This window comes from Callorhinchus milii, unplaced genomic scaffold (genome assembly GCF_018977255.1).
Source record: "Callorhinchus milii isolate IMCB2004 unplaced genomic scaffold, IMCB_Cmil_1.0 Scaffold3, whole genome shotgun sequence".
Classification (NCBI taxonomy): domain Eukaryota; kingdom Metazoa; phylum Chordata; class Chondrichthyes; order Chimaeriformes; family Callorhinchidae; genus Callorhinchus; species Callorhinchus milii.
In genome coordinates, this window is record NW_024704744.1 from 61,279,679 (window position 1) to 61,302,378 (window position 22,700).

General features: G+C 42.8%; 1 protein-coding gene across 2 annotated transcripts in view; it reads right to left on the reverse strand.

Annotated features, from left to right (window-relative positions):
* Positions 1–22,700, reverse strand: part of crim1 (cysteine rich transmembrane BMP regulator 1 (chordin-like)) — a 123,862-nt gene that overhangs the window by 20,150 nt on the left and 81,012 nt on the right. Inside the window, exons 8-10 of one of the 2 annotated variants that reach the window (XM_042332682.1) lie at positions 7,166–7,294; positions 3,304–3,460; positions 1,842–1,963 (exon numbers count right to left, since the gene is read on the reverse strand). In XM_042332682.1, the coding sequence (XP_042188616.1) occupies positions 1,842–1,963; positions 3,304–3,460; positions 7,166–7,294 (408 nt within the window). Of the gene's footprint in view, positions 1–1,817; positions 1,964–3,303; positions 3,461–7,165; positions 7,295–22,700 lie in introns of both variants that reach the window. The other variant, XM_042332681.1, reaches the window with a different exon arrangement.

Below are 22,700 nucleotides of genomic sequence, written 5' to 3' on the forward strand. Positions count from 1 at the left end.
TCCCACTACAATGTAGAAAGGAATGTAAACCCATCAGTCATGTGTACTGAAGATGTTTGCTGGCTGGCTGGGAGGGGGAGGGGCTGCAGGAAAGTTAGTGATTTAAGGCAGATGTGTAAAATAAAATAAAATCCAACCTTGGCACAATGTGCTTTAACAGGAGCTGTAATACCCCTATTTCTCATAATTAGATGATAAATTTATTCTTCAAGTAATCAAGTCATGCCAGCTATGGACTTCCTTTTTTTTTGTTGAAGTGGGTTTGAAAGGGTAATGTAGACTAAAGGGGTCCACGTGTGTAATGGGACCTCAATCCCCCACCTCTTCTTTTATCCACATTAGCTTCCATTTGTCTCACCAACTCTGACTTTAACCTCAAACCTTGTTCCCCCTTCCTAACCCTTTGATTCTGTTTCCACCTCTCCAACTCCCTACCCCCTAAATCTGCTTCCACCGTCCAACTCCAAATCTGCTTGTCCTCACCAGCTCCTTTTAGGGCTGCACTAATCTTCTCCATGCAGGATATGAGCTCTTTGATGGTTCTGCAGAGCCTGTGCTTGAAGAAAAGCTCAATACAAATTGTAACTTAACCCTAGATTCTGGGAAAACCATCCGCTGACATACACAACATTAAGAGCATTAGAAATGATTTGCTACTTGCACACAGTGGAAGCTTCATTATCCACTTCACAATAAAGCGCTGGTTGATTGTTTGCATTAATTGTTTTTAGTTTCCACTCAGTATTGGCTGAAATAAAGCAACATTCAGCAGAGAACTAGGAGTGAGAGCTGGAACCTGGGTCAAGAAATGTCGGCATCAGTGTAACACCAATATAATAATGTAATTTCTTCATATATTTACAAATGAGAATAACCTTAGTCCCGATGTCCCTCACAGTCAAATAAACAATAATAATCTTTGCATTTAATACAGAGCTTTTCACTTTGGGAGAGTGTCCCAAAGCATTTCACAGGATTCTCTGTAAAGTGTAGTGAATGTATTTTGTAGGTGAACACATCAGCCAATCTGCATAAAGCAATCACCTACAACACACATTAAGTGAATGACCAATTTACCTGCTGACACTCAGCTGTCGAGGATTACTGTACAGTAAGTGTCAGGAGGCTATATGAACACTGGGACATTACAGTGCACCCTGATCCTAAACTCACTAGTCCAAGTGAGTACCTTCCAGAAGGAATAGGGATGATCAGGAATGGGAAGTGTCTGGATTCGACCCCCTCCACTCATAACCACCTCAAAGCAGGGTCCCTTAGTCTAATTATAACTGGCTTTTATATAGTGCCCTTCAAACAAGGTAGTGTTTCAGAGCACTTAAATTAGGTGTGTCCCACCTGATATCAGCTAACTCAGTACAGACTAGGAATCCTCGAACCCGGCACCTTTTGTACTGAAGTACCATTAGTTAAACAATAAATATATGAATAAAGAGTAGTGTACCATCAAGGACGCAGCTGTGTACTTACTATTCCTGGTGCTTATCTGTGCACCAAAGTTCTCTTGAGAGAGATGTTTTGCAATCTGTTAAGGGTATCTTTTGCACATGAGAGATTCACATATCTCATGCCCCCTCCTTTTTGAATGGGATGGAGAATGATTTGGCCTGATGGGATTGCAGCACCAAAAGAAGGTGTCATTGCAGAAGGTGACTATTTTAATTACTGGGGAAATAGATACTCAGCATTCTCCCCAGGCCTCACAGGAAGAAATGAGATGCACACATGAGCTGCTGATAGTTCATCGCTTCCTTTCTCAGCCTGCTGCAACATAACATAGAAGCAACTATCATGATCACCTTCCGCCACTCCCGCACCTTTACCTCTGCATTTGCAGATAAGACAGCCGTAAATATCCTGCTCAAAGCCCATTGAACAGTACTTGTCACATGGGATCTCTGGACACTTCTTGCAGCGACAGACATCACAGCCATGTTTGTTCTTCCTGTTTCAAAAGAGAAAGGAGACAATCAGGAATTGAATTTTCCCAAACCCAACTCTGTGGCTAACATATTCTTCTTTTTCAAACCTCAGCCTCTACACCTGGGTCGGCAAAACGTTGATTCAGAACTTAATTCTCGATTGCTATCCTGAACAAAACAAGACCCCTCAGCTAGGCTCTACAACTGGCCTCAGTGCCTGTGGGAGGAGAAAATCAGCCTCCGTTCCTGCTCCTGATCGCTACCCAGAGACCCATGCTAGAAAGTGAACATGGATGTTGGGAGAGGGCAGATTCATCTGATGATTGTGTAGTTTACTGGCACTCATTGTCGAGACTCGCTCATAAAGTATTTGGCACATGGTTGAGATATGGGAGGTTAGTCAGTGTCAGTGGAACTGTACCTGAGAAATAGTCAGGAGATGAAGAGGAAGAGAAGAGGTGAGAAAATTGATGGCTTTTCAAAAAAAATCCCCCAAATCCTGATGATTAATTATAATTCCTTGTATGGGTTAGATTTAATAAATAATCAGTTATTCTGTAAAGAACAAATTTCTTGAAGACTGCCCTATACGATGGCTGGCCTGTAACAAGTCAAGAGTTGCCTCTTGTGCATTTTTGTGTCGTATGGCTTTTTTGCACTGTAGTCAGCAGTTTCAACATTTAGATAATATCTGTGTTTATTAAATAATTACAGCTTGGGTATAACTCGGGATCTGAAGGAAGATAACAGCAATGACTTTCAAATTGCTTTGCTTTCTGTCGCAGATCTGAGATAAGCTGGGATGGACTTCATTTATCTTCCTCCTCTCTCTCCTCCCCCCAGTTTGAAAGTATAAGTTCTCCTGAACAACAACCACTTGCATTTGTATAGCACCCTTCACAAGGGTAGGGTCTCAAAACTGCCCTGATGGCTTGGCAGGTAGAGGTATTGCTAGATGTGGTACTGAGCCTCTACATCCGGAAAGGATCTAGTTTGCTTCCTACTTTCGCCCCTAATGGGTTAGCCTCTGGCCACAAATGTTGGTCGCTGAGCATGGATGGAGAGGGGAGGTGGAAGAAATCAGCTAAAGTTCCTGCTCCTCATTGTTGCCCAATGACTTCTGCTGATCAGTGCATCTCTAGGATGTCAAGTGAGACATGGCTGGACGTGTTTCTGATGCACCATCTCTGTCTTCTCTATCTCTCCTCATTCTCTAGCCCACACAGGAGAAATGGTCACTTGAATCACATATATTTTGGTGGGGCGGGGGGAAGGAAGGGATACATTAAAACTGTAAACTGATCCTTATCACTGTGATACTGTAGTTCACTTTTGCCATTTCTAAGACAGCACTGAAACGTACGTGTATCCAAAAGGGCAGTATTTGTCGCAAGCTGCTGGTTTGCACTTCTTTGGCCTTGGGCGGCACTGGCAAATCTCACAACCGTGTGGGCCAGTCTGCAAACCAAAAGGACAGTCCAGGGCACAGCCTGATATCAGCCCAGTGCACAGCTCTGCTCCTGCAAAAGAAAGAACCTCAGCTGTAACTGACATTCAATTCATTGGAGTTATAAATCAAAGAGGCACAGAGTCTTCTGCGTTTCAACAGCATTATTATAAGCAAATTGGAACTCAAGCGAGGCTGAATATAATTTGTTTTGTATCCCATTATGCAAAGTGCAACCTCTCCCCATTGATTAAGCTTCTGCCCTTCAAGCTCCATTCAGGATATAAGCAGGCTTTACTTTCGCCTAGCTGGTACTGCTCTTGTACAACTTCTAAGGAGGTGACTCCTTCCATCCCCCCACCCATCCACCTCCATTCATTAACTGTCCACTTAGACGTCTCTCTTGACTGAACAAGATCGGATATTTGCTGTTCAGGCAAATTGCAGGCATATTACTGTTTGGCACTGTTCTGTAGCATGGCCCACTGGTGCATGGATTCCCTGATTCGCTCAAAACATGAGCTAGTCACAGATTCAAGAGGGAATTCAATAGCTGTTTGACGAAGAAATTGATTGAAGAATGTAAGAGTAGTGATTAAAACATATTGTATAAAGTACAGTGAAAAACATTCAATAGGTAATATTCAGATATCAAATAACCATTCGCCTAAAACTACAGCCACTGCACTTTGTAATGATTCCTATAATAAATAATAATAATCCTTGCATTTGATATAGCACTTTTCACATTTTCTAGACATCTCAAAGTGCTTCACAGAATATACTGTAAAGTGAACTGGCTATAAATTTGTGGGTGAAATGCGGCAGCCAATTACACAGTAGTGTCCCACAAACAGTTGTGGATTGAAGTGACAAATTTATTATTGTTTTTATTTTCTTGAGGGATTATTACCAGGTGTGCGGAGTAAGGAAACTTGCCCAAGGTTTCGCCCTGCCAGGAATTAAACCCAGGTCTCTTGCTTGTGAGGCAAATGTTCTAACCACTGAGCTACAGGACTCCTGTGACATGTTTGAGACAACAAGGTGAATTTATTTAAAGTCCTTCACACAGGATGACATCTTGAAATGTTTCACAAGGATGGAATCGGATACTGGTCAAAGGGGGAGGGGGATGTGACTGTAAACGTGGTCAAAGAGATAAGAGGGCAGAGACCTGATATGAAATGCACTATATCAAATGCAAAGATTATTATTATTACAAACAATTGATGACTACCTACCTTAGGGGCTGGGGGGGAGTAGGTAAGTGGGGTCTCTTCAAGGCTGAGATAGCTCCAACGGAACATAAGATTGGAATTGAGTCTATCCTCTGTGGCAGTCTTAGTATTTGATCCATGAACCAGGCAAGTCTACAGTATTCTAAGGTACTATTGATAATGGAACATGGAAGGACTTCAAGGAACTGACTAGGGTGGGACAAGGATTCTTCCCAGTCAGCTCCTGATAACTGCAAGACAAGACTCAAATGGGTAGGATGGTCCAAGTTGGAACAAGCAGAAGGAAGCTTAACAGTGCTCTACAATGGTAAGCAGCATTGTTTCAACTAGCTGAGCTCCAGCAGTTCCCCCAATATACACCTCGGGGATCCCCAATCAATGCGACAATTATTACTGGTAATAATGTCCTGGCTCAAGGCAGGAGTTGCACTACTGCATGAACAGCCAATTCCATTCAGGACGCTTTCTTGTTTCTACCTATGCTGTTGATACCGGATTCCAAGTGGAATCACGTTTAATCAATAAAGAGGAAGGATAACCCAAGGGCAATATGTTTAGTGAAAAGAATTCTTAATCTTTATAATTTAAACACATGAAAACTTATACTCCCTACTTGTATATTTGTTATTGGAGCACCTGTTTACAAGAGAATACCTAAAATACTGGGTCTCCATCGGAAGGAAAACACTCCTAAACTTATGTTTTCTCCAATAATTAGGATAAAGGGCTTTCTTGCCTGATCTGTTACATTATAGAGAAAACAGGAGTACATTTCACTGAAAGTGCTCTTAAATTTTCCTTCCCCTTTAATGTGAAAAGCTCAGGCCCCTGCTCCTCCACTACTCCTAATGAGAAATGCTTGCTTTATTTTGCAGCCAGCTTTATATCTGCATAGCTGGAATGTTTTTGTTCAGTGAGCAAGCTTCAAAGGCCCAATAAAAATTCCACGTTTCAGAATGTTGTGTATTCATAACAATGCACTTTGTCAATTAGCTTGCTCATGACCCAGTTGCTGGAAGTCACAGAAAAATGATTAATTTTGAAACCTATGGGCTACGCTTCCCTTCACTGGAGGTTCAGAGGCTATAATCACACAATCAAAGGTGCGTTAGGAAATAAAAGTCCTCCAACTCCTTAACATGTCCCTCTTTACCCAAGACATTGTGTCTTAAAAGGCAACTGCACTTAACTAACTGCATGCAATAGTCTTGTCATACAAGACGTGCACATTTGAATTGTACAATTATTGTGCATTTCCTTTTGGATTTTACTCTGTAAACTGCTAGTCACAGGCAATTTGCTATCATTTATTTTAGCTTTTTTTTATTCTTAACTCAAATTTTCTCCCTGTTTTCGTCAAAACAACAACAAGTGTTGTGAAACTCCTTTTTCTTTCTACTGGGGATAGTTCCACATGTATCCACAACCACCTCACCCATGCAACCTCATGAGCAGGGAGATCCCTCAGTTCAATATGACATCCTGAATAGGGAGTTTCCTCAGCCCATTGTCCCCATTCATTAAGGCAATAGGACTGGAGCCTCCCAGTCTTAGGACAGATGCTTCTCGACTGCCTCCATCCTTGCCTTGTCAAGCTCAAGACAGAGCTCCCTGCTGGTCTTTTGGGAAAAAGCTCTGCCTTGTGCGGCGTACAATAGTTTGGATCTCTGTCTGTGATAATTTAGCTCACCTCATCCGGGGCAATAACAGGATGCCACATCTCAACTCACGGGCAAGGGAAGGGAAATAAATCTGCATCACTGTAGTGCTCCTGTTCTGGTCGCCATCCAATGACTTCTGCTGGAAACTGCATCTGGGAGGACAGCTTTGGGCTCGGCTGTAATTTACCACCTCCCCCTTAGAAAGCACTCCCTGTCTGGGATACATATGAAAAATGGCCCCATGGATATGGAACTAGAGAGCGTTTGGGACTATTGAACTGGATTCCAGCAAGAATCAGGGTCAGGGTCAGAGAAGGTAAGAAAATTTGCGAAAGAAGGCATTAAAAACATAGAAGTAACAGAAAAAAGAGTAATCACACAGATATCTCACTTTAATGTCAGTGTGAAGCAAAACCAGTGGAATTAAAAAGCATCGTTCCCTGGCATACTTCACACTAATTAAGTATCACCACAAAGGAATTTACATTTAATTTGTATCCATACAAACACACTCATGAACATTTTCTATCTCTACCCAGCCTTAAGACCAAACTGCAAAAATTGTTGTAAATATAAGACTCCTGAGACAGTACTGCAATATGTTAAATATCATAATTTGTGAGATGTTCAACACCTGTGCTGTGAGATTTTCCGATGAGCCTCATTTGTGAAAATATTCATTACGTTGCACTGGAGGCCGCTACATATTCTATTTATGAACCTTTACATCTGCATTTTTCTGAATAAATAAGAGTGCGACTTTCAAACTGGATAGTCGGGTAGAAAGACTTCCAGTCACTGTCGCAGTTCATACATGTCCATTTGTTGGAACCTATAAAGTGCCTAAAGAGACATTGAGTAGTATCATGAAACACTCACTGGTTTTGCACTGGCACGTGCGGCATCCATTCCGGTCCAGCTTGAAGCCGAAGATGCAGTCCTTCTCCGTCAATGTGCAGTTCACCAGTAGCTCACATGTAGGAGGGCCGATGGTAATGTAGGTGGGCTCTGTGGGACAAGAGAAAAGACAAAGACAAGGCTTCAGTACAGCTCTGAAAAATTAATCAAGCACCCTAGGTTACTGCTTGCTCTTATGTTGCATGGCTCAATGGTACAGTATTATTGAAACATTCTTTAATTTCTTTCTCTCCGGTTCTTCTTTGAAGAGAATAGTAGCTCCCCAGTAAAGCATTGGGAATGGTAAGTCTCAATCTCCTTGACCTGTTTCAGGAAGTTAGCTCTTTGATTTTATGTTTCAATCTTCTGTGAATACTTGCTCATCAGGTTGCTGTCAAGTGGAACATACTTGTCTATTTCCCAGTTATAGCCAGTGCCTCTGGGAGGGGATAAAAATAGCCACTGTAGCTGGATGAAATAAATATTTGCATTTAGCCAGCAGACAGATCAAAGGCAACAACAACTTACATTAATATTGTACCATTCATTTTAAAGAATAAGATTAATTAGAAATGAAGGGAGTGTTGTTACATAGGCAAATTCAGAGGCTTAAGGCAGTGACAAATGGGTAACCAATGTACCTAGGGCTCATCGAAAGCTACTTCATTCTGCTCACCCTGAGCTTGCTTTTCCTTTTAAACCACCTATTTTGTCACTACCCAAAGATATCTAAACAGACTTCAACTCCTGGGCATACAGAAAGAATAAAAGAATATGGTTATAACCAGAATGAAAATGAGTAGCTATTGGGTTGTCTCTGCCCAATCAACTTGCTCTTAACTCTTTGTCAAAACAAAGAGCGTCTTGGTATAAAGATAGCTATCCACTTACTTCATCAGGTTAGAGTGGTGTTTTATTCCATCTTACTCAGTACAACAAATCTTTTAGTATAGATTTATAAACGAAATCCCATTATATCCCATTACACATTGAATGGTTCACTGCATTGACTGAAAAGAGTAGAATAATCCCTCTGGTGATTGACTGAAATCAACCAAAAGAACAGCCAATATAACATTGGCTGTTCCTCCTGCCCTGTCTTTAACCTAAACCATGTTTTCTTCTAAAAGGCAGAGTTAAAATGCTGCAAACACAAAGAAGTCAGAAGAACAAATACAATAATCGTATTTTTACATTCAAAAACATACAATGCCTGGATTCATGTCACTTTTGCCCTCTGACTGTGTAACTGCCTTCTCTCTCATCCCTACCAAAATAAATCTAAACAGGCTTCAATTCCTAGGCACACAGGAAGGATATGAAAGCGTGACTGCAGTCAGGATGAAGACTTTTAGGGTTGTCTCTGGCCCTGTGAGTGCTTCCAATTCCTTCCCCCTCCCTTTTTCCCCTCTTAAATTCATATAGGAAACCTGAAAATGTAATATAATAATCCTTGTATTACTTTTAATAATATAAGTTATGCAATGGGATGAAGATGAGAGACCTTGGGAACAGGAAGGCCTTAAGACACTGCTTTGAATCTCCCAAGGAGACACCAGAGCAGCAAGACTAGATCACAAGAGAGGTTCAGTTGAAGAAGGCTCTTTGGCTTATCCTTCCAGGAAACCCACCCGTCATAGCATCAAGCTATGATCCAGCATCCTCACATCAACCACTCTTCCTGATAACCCGTTTTGGTTGTTAATTACACTCTAGTTCCTGTAGCTCAGTGATTAGAGCACTCGCCTCGCAAGCAAGAAACCTGGGTTCAATTCCCAGGAGGGCAAAATGTTGGGCAAGTTTCCTTACTCCACTCTGATTACCTAGCAGGAAGCAGGAACCCAGTTGTTAGTCGATTGCCGGATTGATATTCTGGGGATAATAATTCCTTCAAAAAAACATAAATATAATAAATTGGTCACTCGATCCATAACTGTTTGTGGGAGACTGCTGTGCGCAATTGGTTGCCTCGTTTCGCTTTACAGTATGTTCTGTGAAGCACTTTGAGATGTCTCAAAGATGTGATAAGGCACTATATCAAATGCAAGGATTATTATTATTAGGTAAAGAAATACTTCCTGGTCTAGGGCCACTGGCATTAAATGGTTCCATATACTTCATGCTCGAGTGCCCACTTGCAGGAGTTAGTAGCTTACGTGGTGCTCTCCAGACAGGATGGCGATGCAAAAATACAAAGGAAAAAAAAACACAATAGCTATGGCACAGGCTCACAGTATTATGAACATCTTGGCACTATGCCAAGCCCTGCGAGATTGATACGAATTCAAGTCAAATCTGATTTAAAAATTAACTGGACTTCATTCTACTTAGCCAAACAAATTGATTAAATTGTCCTGATCTTTTTTTTATTACCATCCTGAAAGTAAAGCTGCCAAAAGGTTTGGGCATAGGGAGCATATTTCACATTTCTCAACAAATGCTGCGGCTATTTATTGTGCGAGGAATGTCTCCTGGACTGAAGCTCAGAGAAGTGAGCACGCTGGAGAGCATAGGCGCAGCCATTTATCATTGGGGTGCCAGGGCTCGGTTAAAGCTGCGGAGTCTTAAAACATTAATCAATGTGGGATTTTTTTTAAACCAAAAAAAAACTAAATGCAACTGATAGTGAACCTGGTAACAACTGAACAAAACCACTTTAATGAATCTTACAATGCAGTGCCATTGGGATTGCAAGTGCTGCCGTTTGCTCAGTAATAGGGACATTCATCTTGTGTCCCTGCGAAAGTGGGTCGAATCTGTAATTGAGGGGCTCTGACAGCATCCTATACCTGCTGCTGAATGAGGGAGCGTTGTTAGAAATGATGATTAAAAAAACAGGTCAAATTAAGAATGCTGTGGTGATACTGGTTGTAACTAGTTTGGTTGTTTCCCCCCGCACCCAATCCCAAGCAATAGGGGTAAGTTTCATAAAGGTTGTAAATTTGATGGATATCTGTATAAACTGGAAGGAGGTGGACTTGGATCTGTTCCTCCTCTCCGCACACGTGCCCCCCACCACACACACACAGATTACCAGCAGTGCTGCTGCACCTGTTCCTGCCAATGCCGCGTGAAAAATGTGATGTAGAATGTGATAATCACATTTCCAAGGTTTAGGAGTTGACACCCTGAGTGAGTGATGAAGTGACGCGTGCCATAAACACTGCAAGTTAGGTGTGGATTTGGAGACAAGTGTATCTGTGGGGTAGACTATTTGCAAAACAGATTATGCTGCACCCATCTCTTTAAAAAAGGATTAATATCGGATTCATATGGGTCAGAAGGTTGTGGGTTCAAGCCCACACATTGAGTCTTCGAGTTCATAGGCTAGACTGACATTTTGGTAGAAATGTTACATTGTCAGAGGTGCCACCCTTTGGATGAGATGCTAAAACAATGTCAAATCTGTTCAAGTGGATGTTAAGAATCCCATGACGCTCTTTTAAAAGAGAAGGGAGTGTCCCGTGTCCTGGCCCGAAATGCCCCAGATACAATTTCCATTTCCTTTCTAGCTGTTTGTAGGGCATTACTATGCACAAATCGGATGCTCAGTTCACCTGCAAACACACAGTCATTACACTTTGCAGCAATACCGTGGGAAGCATTTTTTGAGATGATTTAATAATAATAATCCTTGTATTTGATATAGCTCCTTATCATGTCTTCGAGATGTCTCAAAGTGCTTCACAGAATATAAAGTGTAAAGTGAATTGACTGTATATTTTGTGGGCAAAACAGGGCAGCCAACTGCGCACAGAAGCGTCCCACAAACAGTCATGGATTGAAGTGACCAATTTTTTTTGACATGATAGGAACAATATCAAATGCAAGGCTTATTATTATTGAAATAATAATAATCCTTGCATTTTATATAGGGCCTTATCAAGTTATCAAGACGTCTCAAAGCGCTTCACAGGATGTACTGTAAAGTGGATTGACTGTAAATCAGGGATCAACCCACTGAGCAGCCCCAAATGCTACATAACCATCAACACAGAATGCTCTGTTTTTCTTATTATCTTAAAAATACTTTGGTTTTGCACATGGCTATGGACTTTTAAAAAAAAATAAAACAGTTCTCTATTCAGTCATTTTTGCCGTAGGGCTATCTTTCTGGCATTCACTCCAATGAACAACTGAAACTGATTTGCTGTTGTGACTCGGATCCTCTGCATTACCATAGTATTAGGATCTTCTGGAAGACAAATCCCTCACAAGGAGCTTACAATTGGAAATGGAGCTCTAGATACTTAAAGTGAGTCACAGGTGAGATCCTCGCAGAGCTACAGAATAAAGAATTGTAGTATGACGGGGGCAGGAGAGTGCTCATGCCGGGAAGCGATTGAGTAATTTGTATTCATTATATGCTAATACATTTAACATTATTTCAAATACAAAACACATTAGGAACACATCAACAATGTGACAATCACTTGAACCCCTTTGCGGCTGCCCAGGAATGAGAGCCCAGAAGGGATTTACTAAGCAGCAGTACAGATCCTATGCCTGCAGGTACATCACATGCCCCAGGCACAATTGCACGTGTTTCCTTTCTATAAAAAATTATACTTGAAAAAATTCTGGTAACTGGGTTGCAGAAAATACCCAGGTGTCTACAAGACTTGCTTAAAGATCATGAGTGTTGGTTTATTGCGTGTTGGCACAGAGTGGTAGAAGTTGAATCTGAACCCATCGATCACAAGAAAGGTTTAGATGAAGAAGGCTTTTCAGCCCATTTGATCTTGTCCTTCCAGAATACCAACACAACCATCTGTCTATCACAGCATCAAGCTGTTTCTTGCATGAGCCCAGTCTCCTGGTCCCAACCATCATTCTTGTTAACCTGTTTGACCTGCTATGTGTTCAAACCATTAGTTACCCTCACACCTGATCCAGGATGTAGACTAAGGAGAGGTTTAGATGTGAGGGTTAGATATCAGCTGTTTTACCATATGGTAGGAAGAGAAACATTCAATTCTTAAAGGAATGGCTGAGATCCCCCAATGACTCAGTTGTTTTGGATGAGATTTTAAACCGAGAACTCGTCTGCTTGTTCAAGTGGACGTTTTAAGATACTATGGCACTCTTTAAAAAGAGAAGGGAATTTTCCCAGTGTCCTGGCCAAACATTCCCCCATTCCCCACAAACTTCATGGCTGTTTGTGGGATACTGCTTGCACAAATTGGCTGTCGTGTTTCCCTATAAAATACACAATCACTGCACTTTACAGTAAATCCTGTGATGTGCCTGAGACGTCCTCCTTACAAGAAAGGTTCTCTATCAAATGTAAAGATTATTTTTTTTTACTCTTGTTAAAACCACACGACTAACTACACAAAGTGACCATCTAGGTTCACACCTGAACAGCAGGAGCTTGAGCAAGAGACCAAAAGGTGTTCAGCGCCTGTGATAGAGACTTCAGCATTTATAGGACAAACAGCTTTCAAAATCAAAAAGTGTCATTGACATTCTCAGTTCAAGAGCAGGAGTGGTGAGAGCTTTGGCCTCTTGCCCACAGGATAGTTTTAGAGGCAAATAAAATGAAAAAAAAGAACAAGGAGAGGGAAAATCTCTTAAAACTCTCCATTTTAACCTGGGGAAAACATTCCTCTGGCTTTTCTGTCTCTCATGCACAACATTCTTTCCACTTCTTCACATATCTGAGCCTTTGCAACACCATTCTAATCAAGTGTCAGTATCCCAGGTATCTGAAAGTCCTTGGCAAGAGCCCCTTATTGTGTAAAGCCTTTTTCTTGGCTCAATTGTTTCCTGCAGCGATGGTTCCAGTTCAAGGTCAAAAGCAAATCAAAAGCCCTTCTCAATTGCTAAGGAGACCAAAGGTGTAAATCTGTAACCTTGGTGGAGGGGAATCTCATGAACACACACACATGATACACATGAAACACATGTACACAAACTGCACATACACACACTGCATACACACACCATACTCTACACACCACATGAACACATTGCATACACACAAACGACATTGTTCCGAAGTTGCACAATAGCCTCAGGCCAAAGCATTGACTTCACAGCTTGGCTAATCCTCTGCAGCACCACAGTAGCGTTCCTGCACCAGCTGCTAAATGTGACCAGGACGCAGCAGAGTTCAGTTCATTCCAGCTATTAATCATCTGGGCACAGACAAATCTTTTGTAGCCGGGAGGAGATTTTCTTTATCACTTAAACTTGGAAAACGAGACGCAACATGAGACCCACACCCTCGGGGACTTGCCCGCCAAAGCGAGATTGAGTATCAACATGATGTGATTAAAAAGAGCAAAAGTCAATATGTGCTGATGCTTAAATCTCATTTTGACTCATGAGCTCCCTGAGGAGTTACTTTCTCATGTATTAATTTGCCTATTATTCCTGGTTTTGAAATGAACCTAGCCAAAATAGAAAGGGAAATGTCCAGAATTTGTGGGAAAGAGCGAGGTCAACTAGGGACTTTCCTTCCTAAATACATGAGACACACAATAGAAGTCTCCAAGTGTTAATGACACATCTCTTGACGGGTTCTGTGATGGAATCCGTGTGCTGCCTCTTCTTCCATTCTCGGCCTTGCTCCCTCCTACCTCTCCGACCTACTATCCCCCTACATACCTTCCCATACCCTCCGTTCCTCTGGCTCCGGTCTGCTCCACAACCCTCTCCCTAACCGCCCTATCAGAGGTGGCCGGGCCTTCGGCCTCTCAGCCCCTAGACTCTGGAATTCCATCCCCCAGTGCCTTCGCCGCTTCCTCCCTTTCCTCCTTCAAGGCCGGTCTCAAGACCTTTTTCTTTGACCGTGCCTTCAGCTCCCCTCTCGACTCTCTACCCCCTCCTCGCTCCCTCCCTTTCCTCCCCTCACCCTGACCATTTCCCCCCTGCTCGGGTCCTGACCCAACTGTCCAGCGCCTTGGGACGTCCTCCCGATGTGAAAGGCGCTCTATAAATGAAATCTTGTTGTTGTTGTTGTTCTGCTAATAGCATAGGAGGCAGCCTGATCCATGCCTTTCCTCTGCTGCACAGAAGTGATCTGCTACACTGAGGCCTAGACTCTCAGAGGAAGATGTATTCCTCTATCAGTGTGGGATTTCCTAATGTCAGCAGTGAAGTTTATTTTTCTATCTTCTGGGTCCTGACTTCCACTTGCAACACTTGGGAGAGCAAAGCGAAGCTCCTGGGAACAAGAAAGTGTTCAGCTGGTGGTGAGGCTGCTGTACTTGGTTAACAGAGTAACCATGACTGTACCATTCACCATCATGAGCCAATAATGAAGCAGACCATTCCCCATCACAAGCCAACAAGTTACTTTCTGACTATGTAGTGATCTGACAATGGATAGTTCACCAGATTCCAGGACAAAGTCTGTTGGGTATATCCATATCCAGATCTGAAAGAAGTCCTTCCTGGCTGAGCCTGTTTTCTTTTGATAGTCCTTCCCAATATACTTGAATTCTGCTATGAGATCCATCTCCCTAATAGTCAGTGGTGGAGAACGTTGAATTGATGCGCCACAAAATTAAGTTTCACTCTTTTAAAAAGGTAAGAGGGAAACAACCCTCTTTTTTTGTATACTCGTAAAGAAAATTGATGCTTGTGGACAGCTGCTTATTACGAAAGACAAACTTTCATTCCTATTGTACTTTTTCACATTGAAATGTCTCCAAACACTTTACAGTCAGAGTTTCGGACCAGAGCAGGGGGTCGGGATTGGGGAGAGCAGGGAGAGAAGCAGGCAGATCGACAGCACAGTTGACGAGGAGGGTCTTGAGATGGGTTTTGAAGGAGGCAAGGGAGGGGGGCGAGGCAGAGGGACTGCAGAATGGAGTTCCAGAGGGTGAGGGCAGAATGGCGGAAGGCCCGGCAGCCAATAGGTGAGCGAGGCGGGAGACGTGAAGCAGGCTGGAGCCCGCTGAGTGGAGGGAGCGAGCAGGATGGTAGGGGGTTAGGAGGTCGCAAAGGTAGGGGGGAGCAAGACCATGGAGGGCTTTGAAGGTGAGAACCAGGATTTTGAACTGTATCCTCTGTGTGATGGGAAGCTAGTGGAGTTGGGAGAGGATGGGGGTGATAGGGTCACGGAGCCTGGTGCGGGAGAGGACACTGGCTGCAGAATTCTGGATGATCTGCAGCCTATGGAGGGAGGAGTTGAGGAGGCCGACAAGCAATGAGTTTGCATAGTCAAGCCTGGATGTAATGAAAGCGTGTATGAGGGTTTCAGCGGCCTGCGGTGTGAGACATGGCAGAGCCGGGCGATGTTGCGGAGGTGGGGGAAGGCAGAGCGGGTCATGGCATACATGTGGGGCAGAAAGGATAGTTGAGGGTCAAACAAGATGCCAAGGTTCTGGACTGGCTTAGTGAGGTGGAGTGTGCAACATGGACGGTGATGCTGTCAAAGCCTGAGGTGAGGAGGTGCTGACAGGAGCCAATCAGGAGAGCCTCGGTCTTGTCGACGTTCAACTGAAGAAAGTTAGTTCTCATCCAGGACTTGATATCCGATAGACATTCTGTCAGCACAGCAGTGGTCCTGGAGTCAAGGGTGGAGGCAGAAAGGTAGAGTTGGATGTCATCCATATACATGTGGAAGTTGACCCCATGTCTGCGGATGATGTCACCAAGAGGGAGCATATAGATATTGAAGAGGAGGGGACCAAGGACAGAGCCGTGAGGAACGCTGTACGAGACAGTCCGGGGCTAGAGGAGAAACCGTTTGTGGAGGTGAAGTCGGGGCGGTGTGAGAAGTACGATCTGAACCAGTCAAGGACAGAGCCATGAAGGTTGAAGTGAAAGGAGAGGCGATGGATAAGATAGAGTAGTCAACGGTGGTCAAGGTATACATTCAAAATGCTGCACTTTTTTAAAAAAAGATGCATGCCTGTGAGTAAATGAGCCGCAAAAGGAGGACAATGGGAATAATTTTATGGAGGGGAGGAGAGAAACACAATCTGAACAAAAAAGCATCTTGCCCTTTTCACTTCACTGGACAAGGCTCCACAAATAAATGCAGATCCACTGCCAGGCTTTCCAGCAGTTGAGTCAACAACAGAAATTAAACTTGAAAAGTACAAGTCATATGATCTAATCTCCTTTCACTGGTACACTCTGGTAGTGGGCAAAACACACATGAAGCAGGGAATAAATGGCTGGGAAAATAGCATCAAATCTCTGTGAGGTCGAAGTGGAGAAACAGATCCCATTAGTCCTGCTTCAGTTTAATCCTACTCGTATTCCATTGCCCTTCTGCTCTCTCTCAAAGATCCTCCTACGTACAGGGGTGCAGTTTTTGACCGATCCAAACCCTCTGGAATCTCAGCTATGCAGGTCTCTCAATAGCCAATTGTAGTGCTGCTGTCAGTTGCCTTTCAAGCCCCAGTGCGTCTCTCTCCCCACCCCCCCACTGTCCCACACGCACACACACACAGTGTCTGGAGGTATTTTTCCTCTCTCTCCCACTCCCTTTCACCTCCTTGGATTTTGTTATCTGTCTGTCACGCTACAGTGAAGATAAGACGCTGTATCATTGTGACACTGCTCTGAGCTGGTCTGGTTGTGCAGTGAGAGGCTGTTTATCATTGCGTGCTGTTTCTGAGGGGGGGAGTGAGGTTTCCACAGGATAATATGAGCTTCCACTGCATCCTGTCTGCAGTTCCTTGTGTAAATTCTTACAGGATACACATTTGTGCCTCATGTACTTGTGTATCTATTGTGCACAACAATTATCCACTGCACGTTGCCCAGAACAGCATGTGATACTAAACGTTTTGTTACACATATTGTGAGGAATATGGGAGCTATTCCAGGTACATTCATCTACAAATACAAAGTCACTACACTTTACACAAACTTTATGAAGCGTTCGAAATGTTCAAGGAATTGATGCTATATCAAAACTGGGGTTTACTATTACTATTATTAATCATTATTGCTATTATTAGGAGATATTCACAGCAACGACATACACCTAAATATTCTGAGATGCCCACAGTATAGGAAGCAATAAATAATCCGCTGCATTTATGTTTGCCACGCTTTGCTTTTTGGTTTTGAATACTGAGTGCTGAGAGCCTTGGTGGTCTGGCCTAGAGGAGTTATTGAGTCCAACAGTGTGAGGTAGCTGCAATGCTGTGCACAATGGTAGTGAGCGTGGTAGGTTAATAGCTGTATCCGCACTGATGTTAATTTAATTTCCTCGCACTGCTGGAATCAGCAGTTCCTCCAAGCGGATAACACCTCCCCACCCACCAAAACCCCGCAATGTGTTTGAATAAAAAATATAAGAAGAATCAAGAGATCAGCGCAAATCAAGAGGAGGTGTTCATATTACAGGAGTAATTTTTTAAAGGTTGACACAAGACCTCACTCTCTGCAGAAATAAAGTAGGGGCCTCCACTCCAGTAATTTTACAATCTGGACCAGTAAAGCTTTTTAAAAATATATTATTAAAACTTATTACTAAAACATAAGTGAACATAAATATAGAATATTTTACTATGCAAATAGGGGCTAAAAATATAAACCACTTGCTCTCTCTGGCTATTACATTCCTTATACATGCAGCTCTCTCTGCGTATTGCTAGCCTTTTATTTTCTTCATAATATTTCTGCAGCCCTTCCTCTCCTGACAGAGCTGAGGAAGGATTCTACAAGTTCTGGCCATCTTTAGATACCTCACCCTAGTGGCCACTCTTCAATGTGTGAGCACAGTGCTGTCAGTGCTATTTGATCCATGGAACTGTGGGCAGGTGGGATGAAAATGGGGGCAGAGAAATGTCAGAGCTGAGATCGAGTATACTTTTACCCGAAGTCCACTTTCCAATGAGGGGGAGGGATATTATTGGATAGTGATCACAGGTGGAATTCTCCCTGATTTCCCCCTTTATATCCGGCCCTCAATAGTATTAGAGCCTTGAGACATACTCTTTTATCATACTGCCTGCTTTTATCCCCCTTCTCCATGCTATGGTTTCTACTAACAACTAATCAGAGTTGCACACTACTTCCACTCTCTGTACTGCTTCGGAGGAGGCACTTATTTAAATAGCACTTACTTATTTAAATGACTGTGTATTTTGTGAGCGAAACATGTCAGCCAATTGCACACAGCAGTGTTTCACAAACAGTCGTGGATTGAGCGACCAAATTATTACTGCAGATTCATGATGGAAATGATGGTATAACCAACACAGAACAAGTCTTGATACTTAATATTCCTAGCATTGCTGTGGAGTGTCATGACAGTGCATTTGTAGGTGTATGTTAATAGATGAGTCACTGATGCAAAGCTTTTCATTCCTGCAGTCTGGGACGAGCAGGTAACCGACCACAAGGGTTCAGCACGTGCCACTGACCTTTCTAGCATCACAACAGAAGTCTCCAGTGTTCCGTTGTTAACGGGACTGTCCCCCAACCTCCACATTTTATCTTCACAAAGTCTGCCTTTGGCCCCTGCCTGAAACTGACCCTGGAATATGACATTACAGTCCACACGGTGAAAGAAAGGCTGTTTCACACTGAACTCGATACAAAATGATCAAGCAAATATATCATCAACAATAATAACAACAACTTGCAATTATATAGCACCCTTCACTGGGGCCAGCAACTTGGGAGCGCTCACTCGCTCACTTACGAGTGAGCATTTTGCCTCTTGGAACCTTATTTCATACATGGTATCAATGAAAATGAACATGCCCTTAAGATAAGGTTTTGATATATATGATTTCTGTTATACCCTGTACTTTTCAGATAAGATTTGAGGTAATCATTTCCAGACAGAGACATCACGTACAGATTCAAAACAGGTTATTAGGCTTTTAATGCTTTGAATTCCACTGCAAATGTCCTTCGTCCTTTCCTAGTAGTTTTGGGACATTTACAGGCACCTTCAAGTAGTCAGTCTGCAACCAGGGTCACCCTCAGTTTACAGCACACAGAGACACTGTACAGAGAGGAGCCCCACACAAAGGATTATCCCACTGATCTGCAGGATGGGTGTGGGGTGTAGGGGGTAGAGGAGGAAGGGGAGCAGTTTTGAACACTCCAATTTGTAGTTAGGTTGAGAGACTGCTGACTTTTTTTTGACACCAAAATGTTAACTACTGAAGCTTTCTTCTTAAAATGCCTCTGGACCATAAATTAATCAACCAATGTATTAGGAAGCTGTCAGAAATCACTAACACTTCATTTTTTTAAAAGAAATCCCAGTACAAACAAAGCTGTCTTCTTAAGTGGCTATGGGAAAGTGCAGGCACTGAGGGACAATGAGTGGGAGAGTTTCCAACAGTCGCAGACGCCTCCTAACTTATCCTCGGAGGGAAGCGCATTATTCTATGATGGTTCTTCACTTCTGTAACCAGATGAATGATACTTTCATCTCAGCCAAGAGTAGTGAGAAACTTTCATGAGAGGATAAATTCAACAGTCCTTCAAATGAATAGGCATGCGATTGTCTCCTTGACATATATTAACATAGCTAAGCTCTGGACTCTGTTTAAAGGAAAGCCCGGGAGGGTGGGGGAAGAAATAATAGTGAGCCATCATGTATCCTTGCAGCAGATAGTACAGACACTGGATTCATTTGAGCTTTAAAGCAGCCATCAGAACGGAAAGAAACTTTCACCCAGTCAGACCGGGTTGGATTCACACTCAGGCCTGCAACTGTGAAATGATGGTGCACTAACTCACTGAGCTGACCCCATCCCCAACACTATTTCATCAGATTGGAGATAGGAACTTAAAAGAAAGTGCTCAGCATAATTACTGCAGAGGAATGATCAAAAGGAGGTACTGGCCTGGTTATCATCTACGGTGTGCAAACCTTCAGCTCGTCCTTCCTTCTCCCACATGTTTATATTTTTAGTTCTCTTTGTACCAGCATTCCTATAATCCTGGGATAGCTAACAGCTCCTCAGAGGCTGCTGTCTCTCTGGGACTGACACCGGTCAGTGTTGCACATTTTCAGTTCGTGCACTGTGATAAAATACTAATTCTACAGTAATAAAGTTAGTCAAACATGAAGCATGCCTTCATTACAGTCTTATTAAACCAAACCCTCTGAGTTTAATGTAATAACTCTCACAATTGAAAAAAATATTTTTTAAAAAATTACCTTTTTTTCAATTTTCTCTTCTCTATTCACTCTCTGTCCTTTCATTATTTTACCATTCTTTCCCCTATTTTCTACCTTATTTTTTTCTAGCTATGGTCTGGGTTACATGCAGCTGCTTAATCCCTCTACCAATCCCATATATGCACAGTGTTTCTTTGGCCATATTCACATATACTCACAAACGCACACATACACACACACATACATACAAACTAGTGCGAGCGCACACAAACTAGTGCGAGCGCGCACATACGTACACACACGCACACAAAAGTACCATTTGAGTCTCTGAGCTGAGGTTGAACATGAAAGTGTTCTGCAAGGGATCAGAGGCAGAGCTCTACCTGGACAGGGGAAGGGTGAACTTTCTATATTCTATATGGCCCAGGCAATGTCAAGGAATATAATTCACAGAGCACCATCCTATAAAGAATGCATTTGCCTGCATTTGAAATCCATTAGATGCAATTTCAATCTGCTCTAATGCCAGTCTTTTTCTGTATGTTGCAATCCCCACACTGAGATAAGCTTTTAAGCCAATTCTTTAATTAATATGTAAAGTGTTGAAATCTATTACAGCCACGAGCAGATTATGCTGGATTTAACTTGCAAGCTACTTGAGAACCAATTCAAATAGATATTTGTCTACACCGATATCTGCTGCCCCTCGCAATGTTGACTGACTTGGTAAGGGCACAAAAAGTAAAACTGAGTCATACACATCCTTGGTTTAATCCTTACTCTAGCGTTCACTGGCGGAACTTGCTTATCAGACAGCACAGTGGGGAAACCCGTTACTTCGTTGTGTAGCACTAAGCTATACGCTATACAGTTGTTGAATGTCACAGCTTCAATTTGTGGAGTGCTGAGTTATTTGACTGCAGCTGGAACAGTGGGCTCAGTGGGCTGCGGGGGCGGTGGGGGCAGGTTGGGTTTCATTGCAGTTGCACCCAAGAGCCTAAAAATGATACTTCATGCCACCACAAGAGATAAGTAAAAATAGGATCTTAAGTCACTGCAAGACACAAATCTCTTTCATAGGCTCATATATGTTTTGCATTATACGAGAATGTACTGTACACTATGTACTGTACAGAAATATACCATGTACTATATATATTGTAGGCAAACAGAGTGTATACATCCAATATAGGGGAAGATATTGAACAGTATACTAAGTAGGAATGTGCCTCACACTGCATATTTTAGGGTGAATAAACCATTCAATATACCTGATTACCTGTTGAAGGCATACACCACAGTATATGTTACAGAAAATGATTCTGCTCTCTGTATGTTACTGTTTCTTTCATTACGTGCTGCCTGAAACTCACCGCCTGTCAGAGAGCAATTTAAAAATGTAAATGTTTTTACAAGATCCCAGTGAAATCACACGCATCATTCCAGGAATGACTCCTCATTTTCCGTTCACATACTTCAGATTCCTGATTTCCCATCTGAAGCAAGGGAATGACCTACATTTCCTGAATCAGCGGCTGTCTGGCTTCAGCAGCCCTGCGCGTGGAGAAGCCCAAAGGGACTGCGAACTTTCCAGCAACCTTATCTAACGGGAATTTTGAAACACTTGGTAAGTATTTCCTCCTCTTAAGTGCCTGGAGTTTCTTTTTTTAAGAAAAAATGACTAAAGGTATTTTTCTTCCTTTTGTTTTGGCCAGCTGGGTGTCTGACATATGTGGAAACCTATCACCATGCTTAAAAGTATCCAAACCAAAGTGAGAGTTCCATACATTCCACCTACACATGAAAATTCCTGTGCATTGGAAAGGAATGCGCACTCTCTCCCTGCTTACCTAATTCCGGAAAGTATTAGGTGCAGGTTGACAAGAGCCAAGGCTTGGGGACTCCAGAGTGTGCGTTGGGGTACTGCTAGAGTTTAACCAGCTAAAACCTTGAAAGCACCAGTTAGCCATTGAGAATACTGTCTGGTAAGCTTCATGCTGCTTGTACAGCTAGGATCACCCTACTAGTTGGGGCTTTGGCTTGAAGGGTTAATAGAAGTTGAGTGGGAAGAATCTCTTCCCCCAGTGACTGGTCTGCCCTTTCAAGTCCTGCCAATGAGCCAATCAGCAGCGCCTGCTTGGCTCAGGAAACCGGACTACCAAGACCGCCACAGAGGGCTCCTTCTTTTTTTCTTTCTTTCCTGCCAATAGGACACCATCCCAAGGGGGCTGGGTGTCCTTCAGTGTCTTGATGAAATAATCATTCTTCCTATTGTGAGCCTCGACTTGGGGGTGAGATTAAGTAAGAGAAGGGGTCAGTATCAAAGTGTAATCCAATGTTCTCCCCATGTTGTCTCCATACACAATGACACACACCTTCAGTAGGAGGTCACCGCATAGCTAACAGGAGAAGGAACCTTGGCTAATTTCTCCCTCCTTAAATGGTAATACTGAGCCG